General features: G+C 47.3%; 1 protein-coding gene across 1 annotated transcript in view; it reads left to right on the top strand.

Moving 5' to 3' along the window:
• Nucleotides 1-8,273: 8,273 nt before the first annotated feature.
• Tmem72 (transmembrane protein 72) overlaps nt 8,274-15,322 on the top strand; it is a 22,784-nt gene continuing 15,735 nt past the window's right edge. Inside the window, exon 1 of the mRNA XM_031383082.1 lies at nt 8,274-8,672. Coding sequence (XP_031238942.1) covers nt 8,603-8,672 — 70 coding nt within the window. The 5' untranslated portion in view covers nt 8,274-8,602. The remainder of the gene's footprint in view (nt 8,673-15,322) is intronic.

Here is a 15,322-nt window from a genome sequence, read left to right as displayed (position 1 = left end):
TGACTTATGGATCAGGAAAGTTCTTCATTTAACTTTCCTTTTTAATGTTTCCCAGTTGGTTTTAATATGCAATCTGGATTAGGGGCCATTGTTAGACAAGTTATTTGTAGTGTTGCCTTGGCATTGTATATACTCTGAAGTACCTAGAGAGGCTGAAAAAACAGTCCTGAGGCTGGCTCCACTCCTGACACAGATCGAATTCGATGATGATGGGACCTGGACATCAGGCTTTGTGAGAGGTGACCCAGGTGACTCCTAGGTGTGGGCAGGAAGAAGAGCCAATGTTTGAGATGACATTTCAGGAAAGAGTGAGTCTCTGGAAGGTCAAAGGACCTGAATACCAGTAGGCCTGCTTAATTCCATGTGTACTATTCTCCAGAGTCAAGACTTCTGCCCTGAGGGATGGACCCCATGAAGAGAGATCCTGAATCCTTCCCTGAAGAAATCTACTACTTAATGCCCACTGCAACTGCCTTCGGTGCTTCACCTTCATTCATGCCTTACCGGGGCCAGCTTTCCTCGGGGCTAGCCACTAGAGGCTTCTCAATTCCTCTCTCTTTGACCTTTTGGGTCCCGTTACCTTTACAAGCATTAGCAGGCTGAATTCTGAAGAAAGTGAGCTGCTTCTTATATCTCTGGGGATGCTGAGGATCAGGTAGATGAACAAAAGTCAAAAAATTCAGAGTTACTTATTTTGAATGCAGCCAGGAGATCATCTGTTAGCATCTCATGGAAGAGCCATTACCCAGACTCTCAACTAGCTCCCCCTTTTAGCCCCAAGAGTGATCTCTCTTCCAGGTTTCTTGGGGTCCCTGGTGCTCAGCCCCTTTGGATGCATCAGGGTACAGCCCTCACAGCTCACAGGCTGTGTGAAGGACCCTCCAGAGTGTTGCATAGCCTGGCACCATTCTTCCATCCTCACCAGCCAGGATTACCTCACCACCTTTTGTGTCCCTGGAAGGAGGAACCCCTCCTTCAACCCTCACACGCCTTTCCACTGGGGCGGAGACACCATGCTCACCCCGTACCAGCCACATTTATCTGTAAATCCCTGTGTTTTCAAAATGAGCTTAATTTCGACTTCGTCTTTAGGTATGCTAGGAGGCATATTCTTTTCATATATGAAAATGAAATATGGCAATATTGGCTGAATATGGGCAATGATGGCTGAATGAACTGGAAAAAATGTGATTTCAGCTCTTAGAGTGACTGCTTTCCAAAAGCTTGCTAATGGAAATCTCATTTTTCTTTATGTATAACCTTAGAAATGCTTTCAAGTTAATTTAAACCAAAAATGGAGACTAATTGGAATCATCATCAAGGAAACACTGGCATAGAGTGTCTGCTGCACATCCCACCTTCACACCAGTCCTCGGTTCCAGGACCACTTACCTTCCTAGAGAGTCCGTCCAGGACCTGCATGCAGCACCCTGGGTTTATTCCTGAGTCAGGCCCCTGTGCCCCTCAAGTCTCTGGTTAATGAAAAGGTCCTTTCCTCCTAGGACCCACAAAGGGGCATCCTGTCTACAGGGACTTGCTGTCTTTCACTGAAATATTGCTCCCTTGAATCTTGAATTGAAATCCTGGAGTCTGCTCCTGAGCACTGGGGATCTAACACCCTACATGCTACAACCCCGGGTAGCTGTTTAGTCTCATTACGTCCTCCTGAAGTCCCAAGTCCAGCCACCAGTTACCAAATGCGTACCTTCACCCATTGGGTCAGGCCTAGACAATAGTGAAATCTGCCACGGAAGCCCAGTGCAGAGCTGTGCCTTGACGCGCACCCTGAGTCTTCTCTGTCAGGGTTGTTTAATCGGAATATAGTCTGCGGTGATAGAGACTTCAGCTTCACATGGATCTGAAGGGCCCAACTGTCCTCTGTAAACTGAGAACAACCGATACACAAAAGACATGGTGGTCCACTCTCACACTGACAGCTAGCCTCAGCTGGAACATGGCTAGACTACCAAACCATCAGTCTGCCGGGACCAGGGTGGTAAATAACTCTTCTATAGCTCTCTCTGGTCTCACTGAAGAAGAGTACTTACTTCATCACATGATACAGACCCCACTCCATACAGACCAACACCAGGAGACATGTGGAGATAACAAAGCCTTGAGAGGCAAAAGCGAATGGTGCTACAGATCTTAGAGTAGCCACATCCAGGAACATGACATTTTTCTTTTCCTGGGAACACAAGTCTTATACGGACTTTGGATTCAGCCTTTACTGTCTTGGCTGAGGCAGATTGCGTCTACCTCAGAAAAAGATGAGGTACAAAGGCATTCAGCCAGGAACTGTGCCATTTTTAGCTATCCTAGCCCTGGACATATGGCTTAGCTACTCTCTGTAAATTACTGAACTCATCCTAGAGACCTAGAACACATGGTCCCTCAACTTTCCTTCTTTATTCCAGTAGCCACCATCCCTGAGCCTTGGGATCCTGAAAGCTGAGGCAGATGCCAACCCTGAGGTAGAGAGGAATGCTGGAGGCTGGAGGAGAAGCAATACAGCCATAAACCAGTGAGCAGAGAGAAGAGTCTAAGCTGGATAACGGGTCTAACGGGAATGAGAAGAGACTATTGAAAGAGAAAAGATGTAACCAAGAGAACTTGAACACGAGTGGGAAGCCTTGTCTAAGGCTGAGAGCCCTGATGGTTGAAGTGAGCAGAGGATGAAGAGGTGGCCTGGGAAGCTACAAAGGCCTCGGGGTGTAGATGAAGACGTTTGGACTTTATTCTGTAGGAAATGGAGACCCCTTGAAAGACTTAAGGTAGGGGTAATTTGTGAATATTCATAAACATAACTTGTGGTAGCAGGTGCTATTGAGGAGCATTACCAGAGGCTAAAGTCCCCTAGGAGATGGGAGCAACAAGCTGTGCAAGAGGTAGGGCGTAGCGATGGGCGCTGCAGACAAGAGAAGGTGGCCGACAGATGTAACAGAACTGGGGAAGACAAGAGCTGTGGTCCTGACTCTAGAGTTTCCAGCCTTCTGCTAGACTAGTGATAAAGCTGACATCTAGGATATAACAGAAAGGAAATAGAAAGGGATTGAGAGGGACAGATGAGTTTGCTTGGGACATACTGACTTTGACACAGGAGTAATCAAAAGGCAGGAGAAATTTTAGGGCCATAGTCCAGAAGAGGGAGGTGAAATCTGAGGCTTTGACTGGTGATTATCTTCATATTTGTAATGTTCAAGCTGTAGAGAAGGAAAACCACCAGGGTGGAGAGCTGAAGAGAGAAGGGAGGATTGTCTGATGTATAGTCAGCAGTTGCTGCGTAACAGATCACCCTAGAGCCTAGAAGTAGGAACAATAAACATTTACTATCTCACAATTTCTGGGGGTTGGCTATGTCTGAGAGCCAGTTGCCTGGTTGGCCCATGCTCATGATCTCTGGAGAGGTGGCTGTTGGCAGGGGTTGGATTCATCTGAGGCTTAACAAGGGTCTCCGGTCACATTTGAACTTCAGGTGGCTGCTCTGGACAAGGGGCTTCAGATTTTCATGCTGGCACACTACTTCTGGCATCCTTCTGAGAGGATAGCTCCTCCTTCTGCCTCCAGGGCAATGATTCTCAACCTTTTGGGGGACATATAGCAGATATTTACATTACAATTCAGAACAGTAGCAAAACTGCAGTTACAAAGCAGCAACAAAAATAATTTTGTGTTTGGGGGAGTCACCACAACATGAGGAACTGTGTTAGAGGGCTGCAGCATTTGGAAGGATGAGAACCACTGCTCCACTGCTCCAGAGTTTCTGAAAGCAGCATTGATGCGAATTGCTCAGCACGCCTGCATTCCAGGGAGTCAGTGCTGCAGGCATATGAAATGAGAGAGAGAGACAGAGAGAGAGAGAGAGAGAGAGAGAGAGAGACAGAGACAGAGACAGAGACAGAGACAGAGACAGAGACAGAGACAGAGAGACAGAGAGAGACAGAGAGAGACAGACAGACAGACAGACAAGAGACAGAGACAGAGACACAGAGACAGACAGAGAGAGAAAGAGAGAGAAAGAGAAAGAGAGAGAACATTTCTAGCCTGCTGGAGTTGATAAACTAGGGATTACATAGCAACAGCTAACTAATGGATCACAATCTTCTCTCGGTCATATGTGTCACACAGCACAACCTTGGCACAGTATAAGAGAGGAGACCATGGAAGGAAATTTGGAGATAGCCTAAAAGGCAGAGGAGCCAAATGAACACATGATTCAGCTAGTGGGCTTGTGCTACATTCTGCATTCCCACTTTCTTCTACTCATACCCAGCTGAGGGTCCCAGCAATAAAACCGGGGGAAGAATATGAAATATCAAGGGGTTATCTACATCAGCCCAGACATCACCCCGGGACATCTCTGGGTTTGAGTTATGCCCGCGATCTTCCCACTGCTTTCCCAAGGCTTTCTCAAGCCCAGTGGCTAATGAGTAGCACATACATTTCATCTTCTCCTCACTCCTCAGGATCCCCAGAGCCATTCCTAACATCTGGAAATTCTGTGCCCCTGTCAGTGATGTGCAATTTATGTCCATCCCATATGGCTGAGATGTCTGAAAAACACCCCTGTACAGTAACAAACAGAAGCCCCAGACAAAGCCATGAGGGAAACCCATCCTGACGGCTAGGGCATTATTCCTGTGGACCACCTCCATAGAAGATGTGAATCCTCACTGAATCAACCTCCAACTCCTCAATTCTAGGAGCAGAGAGGCTCCCGATGATGATTTCAGACAAAACCTTCCTGAATCATCTCTACTGTCCCGTGAAGAGAGGCAGCTCCATGATAAAACATCTATAAATCAAACACTGAGAAAGAGGCCTGACCAGACATAGTGTCCCCTCGTTTCCTTCCTTTGTGACATTGAGTAAGTTCACCTCATCCAACACAAATCTGAGGGTAAGAATGGGGTTTCATATGTGCACAGCACTGACTCTCTGGAATGCAGGCGCATTGTGTAAGCATCAGCTCTCACAATGAAAACAAACACCGCTGCTACTTTCACGAGCCCTGGAGCCAGGACAGCTTTTTGCCAAGTGTTTAGATGACAAGGAGAGTGATTTCTAAAATCTATAACCACCACGGCTCACACTGCTTTTATTTCTGGCCTGGCACCCGGGGGCCATTGACAGATCAGGAGAGAGAAGTTAGACAGAAAGCCTCAGATCTCTTCCTTGGAATATTTCAGGGGCCTTGAAAAAAGAGTGCCTTACAGAAGTCTTCACGGCATTTACCTGTGAGGAAACAGGTGAGCAGTCGCTTAGAATCACAGCTTTCTCACTCTGAGTGATCCAGAGACTTCAAATTGTCCCGCACATCCCTACCCTAGGATTTATGGGCTTTAGGCCATTCATCGCTTCCCACAATGCTTACCTACTCCTGGGTGATCAGTTGCTAGAACATATTTCACTGCTCAAAGCTCACAGCTCTCCAGTTCAATGTCTATCCATTGTACTTCACAAGACAAAATCAAAATCACCATTGGACCTGTTTTTGTACATGCTACCACAGTCCGGAGCAGTTGGGTTCCTACCTGACACATTCTGCTGTAATACGACTCTCTGGCACCTGGGAGACTTTCCCAGGCTCTACACGGGTTCCTGAATCCCTCTCCACTTCAGGTTCTCTGCCTTCCTTCTGTCCTTCCCTCCTCTGCCTCTCAATAGCCTGTTGAAAGTGAAACTCCTGGGCCTTCTGCTAAGTGCACTGTTTTCTGCTGGACACATTAGTGATGCTGGGTCAGTCGAGCATGTCTAGAGCCTCACTTCTTCTCCTCCAAGGCCTATTTTAGAGTCCAGCCACTGCTTCCCAGAAGTCTTTTCTCTAAACTGTAAGATATCTGGGGAACTTTGCCAAGACAGACTTCTCTCTGCCCCTTGGGAGGCTACAAATGGGGTTAATGGTCCTATGCCCGCTTTGTGGTTTCTTCTAAAGGGGCTCACTCTGGGATTCCTCTTCCATCTGCTTCTGAAATGGACGGTGCCTTCCTCACATCATCAGCTCAGTGCCACTTTCCAGATCTCTGTAAAGGGCAGCTCGGTGAAACAGGGCACTCCTGGGTTTTGAGGAATGCCCTAACTTTATGATCTTTAGTTCTCTACCTGCCCCACTATGAGCTGAGAGCACCGAAAAAAAACCCTGATTAGGTAATCAGCCCATTCAGACATCACCCATTCTGTCAGGCAAAGTACATTCTGCTGTGACCTAATCCTGCTGCGACCCCTGGAAGCCTACCTTGACGATATGACAAAGCACATCTGGAAGGTTTAGCAGCCCCCCAAAATTATCTCACTCTTGCTTGCTGTCTCATGAGACAGACTCCACCCACACCACTCCTCATTCTGACTAGGAGATCCAGAGAGGCATAGCTCAGCCTGTCTTTGAGCCCCTTGCTAGAAGCAAAGGGGACTTCCCCAAAAGCATGTGTCCTCTCTGGGCTGTTGGCCCAGAACTGGGTCACCTGTTCATTCCCTAAGATTTGACCCCAGAGGGAAAGCCATGGCCAAGCCTGCTGGAGTCCGTGTCTTCAGAGCATTTGAACACAGGGGTACGAGACACAAAGAAAAGCAGCCACTATGGCTCAGGAAAGGCAAGTGGCAGCTGTGGTGTGACAGGGTCTCCCCAGTCTACTCAGAGAAAGGGTTTCCAAAGAAGGCTGTGAGCCACAGAGCTATTGTGCCCCAGGCCCCAGCTCCTTCCTCAGATCAACTCCTTGTGTACCACAGAAACATCCTAACGTGCATTTAGCGCAAGGGGTGCTGGTTGTCCTGACGTGTTGCCTTTCAGGAAGGTTAAAATAGATAACCCTCAGCTGATAGACAAATAACCTGATACTACAGTCTGTTCACGGCAGAAGTAAATAAGCCAAGTCATACTCCACAAGTGCTCTGCACCCTCCTCTGTGTGTGTGTGTGAGCGCATGTGTGTGTGTGCGTTATGTCTGAGTGTGTGTCTGTGTCTGTGTCTGTGCATGTGTGTGTGCATGCGTGTGTGCGTGTGCATGCCAAGTCATACTCTGCAAGTGTTCTGTACCCTCCTCTGTGTACATGTGTGTGTGTGTGTGTATGTGTATGCACATGTGTGCGTGTGTGTGCATGTGCTTGTGCATGTGCGTGTGTGTGTGCGCGTGTGTGTCTGTGTGTGTGCCTGTGTGTGCATGTATGTGTGTGTGTCTGTGTGTGTGCGTCTGTGTGTGTCTGTGTGTGTGTGTCTGTGTCTGTGTCTGTGTGTGCGTGTGTGCATGTGCGTGTGCGTGTGTGCGTGTATCTGTGTCTGTGTGTGTGCATATGTGTGCGTGTCTGTGCGTGTGTCTGTGTCTGTTTGTGTGTGTTGCTCGAGGTGGAACTCAGGGTCTCACACATGAAATACACTGAATGATAGATTTCTAGACCTCATTGTAAGCATCGTTCGTATAAGCACAGAGGTTCTTACAAGAGAGGGAGGGTTATGGAATACAAATTAATGGTCACACTATAATAATCTTAATAGTAAACTATGACCATTCATTAAATAGCGAAGAAAGATACAATATTATATGGAGGTTTCTGCTGTTATTATGGTTGGCCAGTTTGCCCATTCATTTGGTTGTTGTCTTTCATCCCACATGAGCAGACGGAAGAGATTTCAAAAAACACCTGATAGGAAAACCAAAACACAGTGCTGTTTAATCCTCTAGATCAGCTATAAAGTAAGAGCCCACAAAGCCCACCTAGAGTCTCAGAGGTTGAGAGCGTCAGGGGGTTCTCGGTGCCCTTCTGTTTTGAGAACACCAGTACAGTTACATTTCTTTCTGCCACAGTTACTGAGGCTCCCAAACACCTTTGGGTTTCCCCCAAGGTCACCCAGTTAATTGTTCACACAGCATGCACCATGATTTCCCATATCTCATATCCTGGATGCCTGTAAGGATTAGAAGAGGCTCTCCACGTGCTGTGGTCTGAACTAAGAAGGTTGGAGTTCAAATCTACCGGATTCAGAAATCTTTTCAGTCTACCTGTACACAGAAGGAAAGAGCCTGGAACTCATTTACAAAGTCGCTCCCACTGGAGATTTTAAAACACATTTGTTCTATCTCTGCCTCTATCTCTACTCTTCTCCCCCAGCCCAGATCTGCTCATGCCCGTCTCCTCTAGGACCCCAGCAGGTGGGAGGTGCGGGTGTGACTTTCTTAGCACAGTCTCCTAAGAAAGGGTTCGGCCTCTAGCTCTCCTGTTCCCTCCTCCCAGCCAGAAACAGTTAATTGCCAGCTCCAGGCTGCCTCCTGCCCAACCCTAATCGGTATGATCTCAGGCAGCTACACCAGAGCCGAAGCAGCTCCAGGCTAGGCCAGAGCTGTGTGGAGCAAGGAGAGCATTCTTCCAAGATAATGATTAAACTGAGCAGCACTTGGCCTAGACTGCTAAGCTAGGGAGGTGAGCCTTAGTCACACCTCAGCCGAGGTGTGGAGACCAGAGCTAGTTCAGGGAGACTGCACCCAGAGGCCCAGGGGCCCTCAGCCAGCCTCCTGCAGCCTCCTGCTTGTCAAGAACATCCAGGGCATCTCAGGTACAGAGGAATCATTGCAGCCTGCCCTTCTGGGACTCTGCTCACACCCCCGGCACCATGAAGCTCCAGGTATTCTGGACTGGACTGGAGTACACCTGCCGGCTCTTGGGCGTCACCACGGCTGCAGGTAAGATCCTATCTCTCATCTACCACCTCCTTGCTCCAAAGCACAACGGGAACTAGAGAAATGGCTTCTAGCCAGGAGATGGTGGGCACATCTGGCCACATCTGCCCTTCAGTTTCTGTTTTGAGTCCCCTCAGAAAACCTGGACTTCGGGGAAATGGCAAGTGCAGAGTGAGCTTTAGGCAGATAGAGAAGAGAGGGCCTTGGATCTGGTGCTGAGACTCGGTGGCAGCCCACCTTCCCAAGACCTTGAGAACCTTCAGCGTCCCTATCCTTGCAATGAGCTAACAGGTCTGCCCCTTGCCCTCAGAGGGTTGTGAGGATGGCTGACTGAGGTGGGGACTAGAGGTGAAGGTGTATAAGGCTGGAAAAATGTGAGACTTGTAGCATTGTGTAGCTAATTAAAATGATTGGGTATCCCCCTTGCTTTGTTTGGCAATAGTCCTATCTTCTGCAGAGAGAATCCCATTGACAGGGTAGCTCTGTCCTCAGGAGACCCGATAGGTATAAAGATGGCAAGCTTCCACAGGGCCCTCCCCACACCCTGCTGGGGGAAAAAAATGCATTGTTGAAAACCAGCCCCTTTGGTATGAGCCATCTACAGGAGCATAGTGTGAGGCTTAGAGGACCAGAAATCACCTGAGCTGCTCAGCTGACTGGAATTTCAGATAGTTAGCAAAGAATTGACCCTAACCCTGAGTCCCACCAATGTGGAAGGGGCAGAGCCTCTACTGAGGAACTGAATTGCAATGTTCTGAGCTCTTAGCTCTGTACACCAAATCCCTTGGGGAAATGAAAACACACACACACACACACACACACACACACACACACAAAGTCCTCCTTTGTATCTGGACAAAAGCTTTCTCAAGAGTCTCTCCAAACCGAAAGGCTCCTCTCCCGTTCAAACCAAAGCAATGTGAACAAGCCTCAGGCTTCTCGTGCATGTACAACCTTGGTCCAGCCCTGTGGAGCTTTGAAGCTGTGCTTCCTGACCTCTGTGATGGATGGATCCAGCAGACGCAGTGCTTAGCAAAAACAACGTGTGAGTGGAGGTTCTTGGCAGATGCCCTTGTGATAAATCCACGGTCCACAGGGATCCAGATCTCTTCTGGGGTACTAGGTTGAGCTCATAGTCAACCAGCAATTGAGCTCTTCTGGTACCAGGGCTGTGAATCAGAGCAGACAAGGTCAAATTCCAGCCCTCCTGCTATGAGATGGAGCAAATGAACTCAGATTGGAGTCGTGACCTTGCCAAGGTCACACAAGGGACTGGAGTAGCAGTATCCTGGAACCTCGGTTCCTGGATTTTCCCAATAACACCAGCCAAAACTTTCCCTGCACCCCTAGGCAAAAGACTTGGTCTGCTCAGACCTAGGTAGTGGAAAGGCCAGCTCCAACTTCCCTCAGGACTCCTATGCCTTTTATATGTAGGCAATGATCACAAAGGCTCCCAAGGTGACCCTAAATTTATCTCCATGATGAGAGTGTGAGTTACTGTTTACCAGGGCTGGTCCACGTCTGCTGTGTGGCTTCTACACCTTGAGTTTTAAATGCATACAGTGTAGCCTTCAGGCTAGCAGGAATGTTACAACTAGCGCTTAGCCATACTCCACCCAGGAGAACTACTTCCCTCCTGCCAGGAAGCTGCTTAAGGTGCACATATCTGTCTTTCTAATGGATTAGTGGGTCTACCTTATCTCAACCCAAGGACAGCCTTTCAATCCACACCCCTCAGCACATGTGCACACCAAGGCATATTGCTCATCTTAACCGCAACCTTCATCTCTGCTAAGAAGCTGCTGTTAATGCTGAAGATGAACCTCCTGCTGCTTGGCTGTGATACAAGGTCCAAGCTAAAAATAGACCAGAGTTGCCTTCTAAAGACCACGCTTTCAAAGGATATCCCTTGGGCTCTCCAGAGTGCTGGAGCAAGTGGGAAGCCAGAGAGGGGCTCCAGTGCTCTCTGGCAGATTTCAGGTTTCTCTTGACATCATTGGCCTTTGGGCCTCTGTCCAGTACATAAGATTTACAGATTCCTTGTTCCCTTAAGCATCTTTTGTTGAAATCCTCTGTTGAAAAGTCCAGGACCCATTGTAGGGACGTTGCTGCTATGGTGGAAATGAGCCTTAAAACAGAGATTGGCATTTTGCAGAAACCCAGGGCAGTGTGGCATTTGAGGTGCCCCTTGTACATAAGTAGAATGGATTGTCCTGATGTTAGGCAGGAATGTGAACAAGGGCTTCCAAGAGAATCCCCTGCAGGGAATGTGCAGCTCCTGGGAGGCAGCAGCCTCTGCCCCAGAAACTTCCTCTATGGACCCTGGAAACAGGCTCAGGGCTCTGAGGCTCAGGGAATGTGCAGCTCCTGGGAGGTGGCAGCCTCTGCCCCAGAAACTTCTTCTATGGACCCTGGAAACAGGCTCAGGGCTCTGAGGCTCAGGTACGCTCACGATACAACAGTTTCCTGTGCCTGTGGCTCCAGCAAGCCCTGCAGAGACGGCTGCCCACTACACTGCTTCCTCCCACTTAACTCCATTCATGAAGTGTCTTGGTCAGCATTTGTGTTCCTGCACAAACATCATGACCAAGAAGCAAGCTGGAAAGGAAAGGGTTTATTTGGCTTACTTCCACATTGCTGTTCATCACCAAAGGAAGTCAGGACTGGAACTCAAGCAGGTCAGGAAGCAGGAGCTGATGCAGAGGCCATGGAGGAACATTTCTTACTGGCTTGTTTTGGGCTTGCTCAGCTGGCTTTCTTATAGAACCCAGGACTACCAGCCCAGGGATGGCACAATCCACAATGGGCCCTCCCACCCTGGATCACTAATTGAGAAAATGCCTTACAGCTGGATCTCATGGAGGCATTTCCTCAAAGGAGGCTCATTTCTCTGTGATAACTCCAGCCTGTGTCAAGTTGACACACAAAACCAGTCAGTACATGAAGCATCATGGGTTTGCTGCCCCACACAGAGCTCAGGCCCTATACTCTAAATCAATGCTTCTCAACCTATGGGTTGAGACCCCTTTAGGGGTCAAGCAATCCTTTCACAAGGTTGGCCTAAGAACATCAGAATTATTTACAATTCATAACAGTAGCAAAATTACAGTTAGGAAGTAGCAACAAAAATGTTATGGTTGAGGGTCAGCATAACAGAAGAACCTGTATTAAAGGGTCGCAGCATCAGGAATGTTGAGAACCACTGCTCTAAGGTGGTTTCCGGGACAGATACTCCTGACAACCCAGAGTGAACAAGCTACAGGGGACAGACAGCACCTAGCCAGAGTATTCTCAAAATGAGCAAATCCTGTCCCTTGAAACCGTCGTGTTGTTCTGCGTGGTCCTCCCTCCCTCCCCCCGCCCTCTCTCTCTCTCTCTCACACACACACACACACACACTATTCTAACATGATCTTACAAAGCACTTCCATGGTGTTTGAGGTCATGGGGTCATGAGGCCTGTGTGTGTAGTGTGTGAATCCGTGAGTGGTTCTCTTGCCAAGATATAGCATGAGACCCTGCCCACAAAGCAGACACACTAAGAAACTCTGCACAGGCCATGAGGTCTTGCCTGTTCTGTACAGGTGTGAGAGCTAGCCTTCACTGAAAACAGTCTCTTGCTGCGTTCACGTGAGATGTAGCAAACATATCCCTCTGCCTGAATCAGAATTAAAGTGTTATGCAGGAAATAGAATGGGAGAAGCCAGGTGCCACTGTTCAGAACAGTCACCAGACACTGGGTAGAGAAGCAGAAGAACTTACTCACATGACACGTGCAGGGGAGTAACCTCCAGTTGTCCAGCTGCGGTCACCTGAGATATTGCTAAGCAGTACAGCATCAGTCTTCACTTTTCTCTTCACTGATAGGTTTAAGTTTTACAAGTAGGCTGCAATTCAAGATAAAGCACCATGGTATCTCCCAACCAATTTTAGTCTTCTATCAAAGAGGAGCATGTTTCTCTGTATTTTAATGAATCTAAGATGCTAGATTTAAAATGAAACAGTAGTAGAGAGTTCCATTTGGAGCCACTCCATATTCTACTCTTATGACTCCACCCTGGGCCAGTCCTATCTGTGCAGAGACTCAGGCAAGGTGTAGGGCTGTGTTGAGCACAGGTATGACAGTATTGCAGCAAAGAGTGCAGTCAAGCACACTACGTACTTACGAAGCTGAAGACACTGGTATTTAAGATGTCTGCTGGTTCTCTGAATAATCTGTCTGCATGACTCATCTGGTCATCCCACAGATCTCCAGCTGAGTCTACTCTTGGGTCTTGTCTGCAAAGGTTTCCAGAAAGAAGGATCACAGTATAACCTCCAGAAGTACAAAACTAACAGCATACTTCAGTGTTACTGTCTTTCTTACACAAGACAGTGTGATAGTCTTGCCTGAAGACTGTAGTGCTGAATTTAATGGGGAAACTAAGTCTTTACTCTCCAGTTGGGTTGTCCTAGGCACACAGTAATGATGCAGGGCATCCCAAGGACCGGGCATAACAGAATAACCGAAGAAATGAGGTGATGCCCAAACAAAGCTGTTCTGGGCAACTTGATTGTCAAGCTAGCATCCTGCTTCTCCTAAATCGAGGGCTTAGAGTCAATCTAGGATCACTTCCAGCTTGTTTTGTTTTGTTTTGTTTGTTTTTGTTTGTTTGTTTTGTTATGTTCCATAAACCTGCTTCTCTAATACACATTGCCACATGCTAAATAGTGGCATTCCCTACCCCATACCCTTCAAACACACTAAGGACTTAAAAACACAGATCCAGGTGTTCTCATTTCTTAACTGGTACAACAAATGTATGGTCTCACTCAGCCTTGGTCAAAATCTTCAAAAAAGTGCTTTCTAAGTAACTGTCTAGGTAGGGTTCTGGGTGTTAATTTCTTTTTTTCTAATTTTGTATATTCATTTAGTTTATTTGTATGAACATTTTGCCTTGCATGTAAGTCTGTTCACCACGTGTATATCTGGTCCCTGTGGAGTTCAGAAAAGGGTGTCAGATCTGGAAAAGGAATTACAGGACGCTGTGAGCTACTATGTGGGTGCTAGGAGTCCAAGTCAGGTTCTTTACCACTGAGTTCCAGCCTCCTCGTCTCACCCCACCACCCGCCCTCCTAACCACCCCCCACCCCCCACCCCCCACCCGGTCTCCACTGTATGCTAATTTCAACCACTCTTAAATGCAGATGTGCATGACTACCTCTTGCCATTGAAGAAATCGTGTACTCTAACATGTCTGCAGGGGATTTTTGTCCCACTGGGGTGACAAAGTGTTTCCAGTTTTGTTTAGTTTGTTTTGTTTTTTTCTGGTCTGACGATTATTCTCTCTGCATGTTTTCCTCCCTCCTGCTTCACAACAAGCTTTGGGTCAAACATTTCTTTCTTTATTCTTTATATCTGTGTCTTTCTTTTTAGACTTAGAATTGGAATACAGAAAGCTAACTATGATTCATTTCCTCTTCAAAAGTTTGGTGTTTCCATCTTGTGGAATATGTACCCATATATTAAGAAGGCAAGACCTCCATCACAGGGCACTGCACGTGATCTGACCAAGTAGTAAACACATACCACCACCTCGTGTTTCTGTGACCTGTGCCACGCCTCTACTACCCCTTCCCACATAAACTACGCTTCAGTTTCCTGTCGACAGAACAAGGACAACCATTGCCTCTACCCTGAGACTTCATTCAGGGAACCAATAACTCAAAATGAAAACTTCTGCCATGGATTCCAGCTCAGAGCAGGCAACTGCTGTGGATTTAGATGTGCGGCTACTCTGCTAATGTTCAGAAGATACCAGTTCCTTATAGTCATCCGACATCTCTGGCCCTCGTCCTTTCTGACAGTTCTTCCACAATGATCCTGGAGCCTTTAGAGGAGGGGTTGTGGTCTGTATGCTACATTTAGGGATGGACATTCTGAAGTCCATTATTCTCTGCCCTTCGAAAGTTCTGGGTCTCTATGTTATCATCATCTATTGAAAGCAGAAGCTGCCCTGATGAGGACTGAAATATTTTTTAATTGACGGGAATAATAATAGGCCACTAAAATTGCTTTAATGCTTTGTCTGTTTATCCAAATAATACTTGTAGATTCTTTCCTGGGGTTTATGATCTTTCTAGCCATAGGTTCTTGGCCTGATGGTAGAACCAGGTATGGGTTTCACCTTGTGGAGTAGACCTTTAATCAAATCAAAAGGAGGTTGGTTACTCTTGGGACATTTCTTCCACTATTGAACCAATAAGTTGTTGTTGTAATCCACAGGGATCACGCCTACATAAGATTGGTGTTTATGTTCCTCCTTTAGTATCATGCATACAGTTCCTGAACTATGAAAGCTACCCAGTAGGGATGAAGCTCCCAGCTGAGCACCACCTTGGTTTATTCATGTAATTTATGACTCATGTATGTGGTCACTTCCACATACAGGGTCTTGGTATCAAGTTTTGGGTTTCAAAAGGTAACCAAGAGCACTGGCAATAGCCTGTAAGGTTTGGAGGCTTATAGAACCTCAGTGGCCAACAACTGCAAAAGAAGTAGATAGATAGATAGATAGATAGATAGATAGATAGATAGATAGATAGATAGATAGATAGAAAGATAGGCAGGCAGGCAGGCCGGCAAGCAGGGAGGCAGGGAGGCAGGCAGTCAG

The sequence above is a fragment of the Mastomys coucha genome, unplaced genomic scaffold (assembly GCF_008632895.1).
Source record: "Mastomys coucha isolate ucsf_1 unplaced genomic scaffold, UCSF_Mcou_1 pScaffold20, whole genome shotgun sequence".
Classification (NCBI taxonomy): domain Eukaryota; kingdom Metazoa; phylum Chordata; class Mammalia; order Rodentia; family Muridae; genus Mastomys; species Mastomys coucha.
Note: the sequence above shows the minus strand (reverse complement) of the source record. Positions and strands in the feature narration are given on the sequence as shown.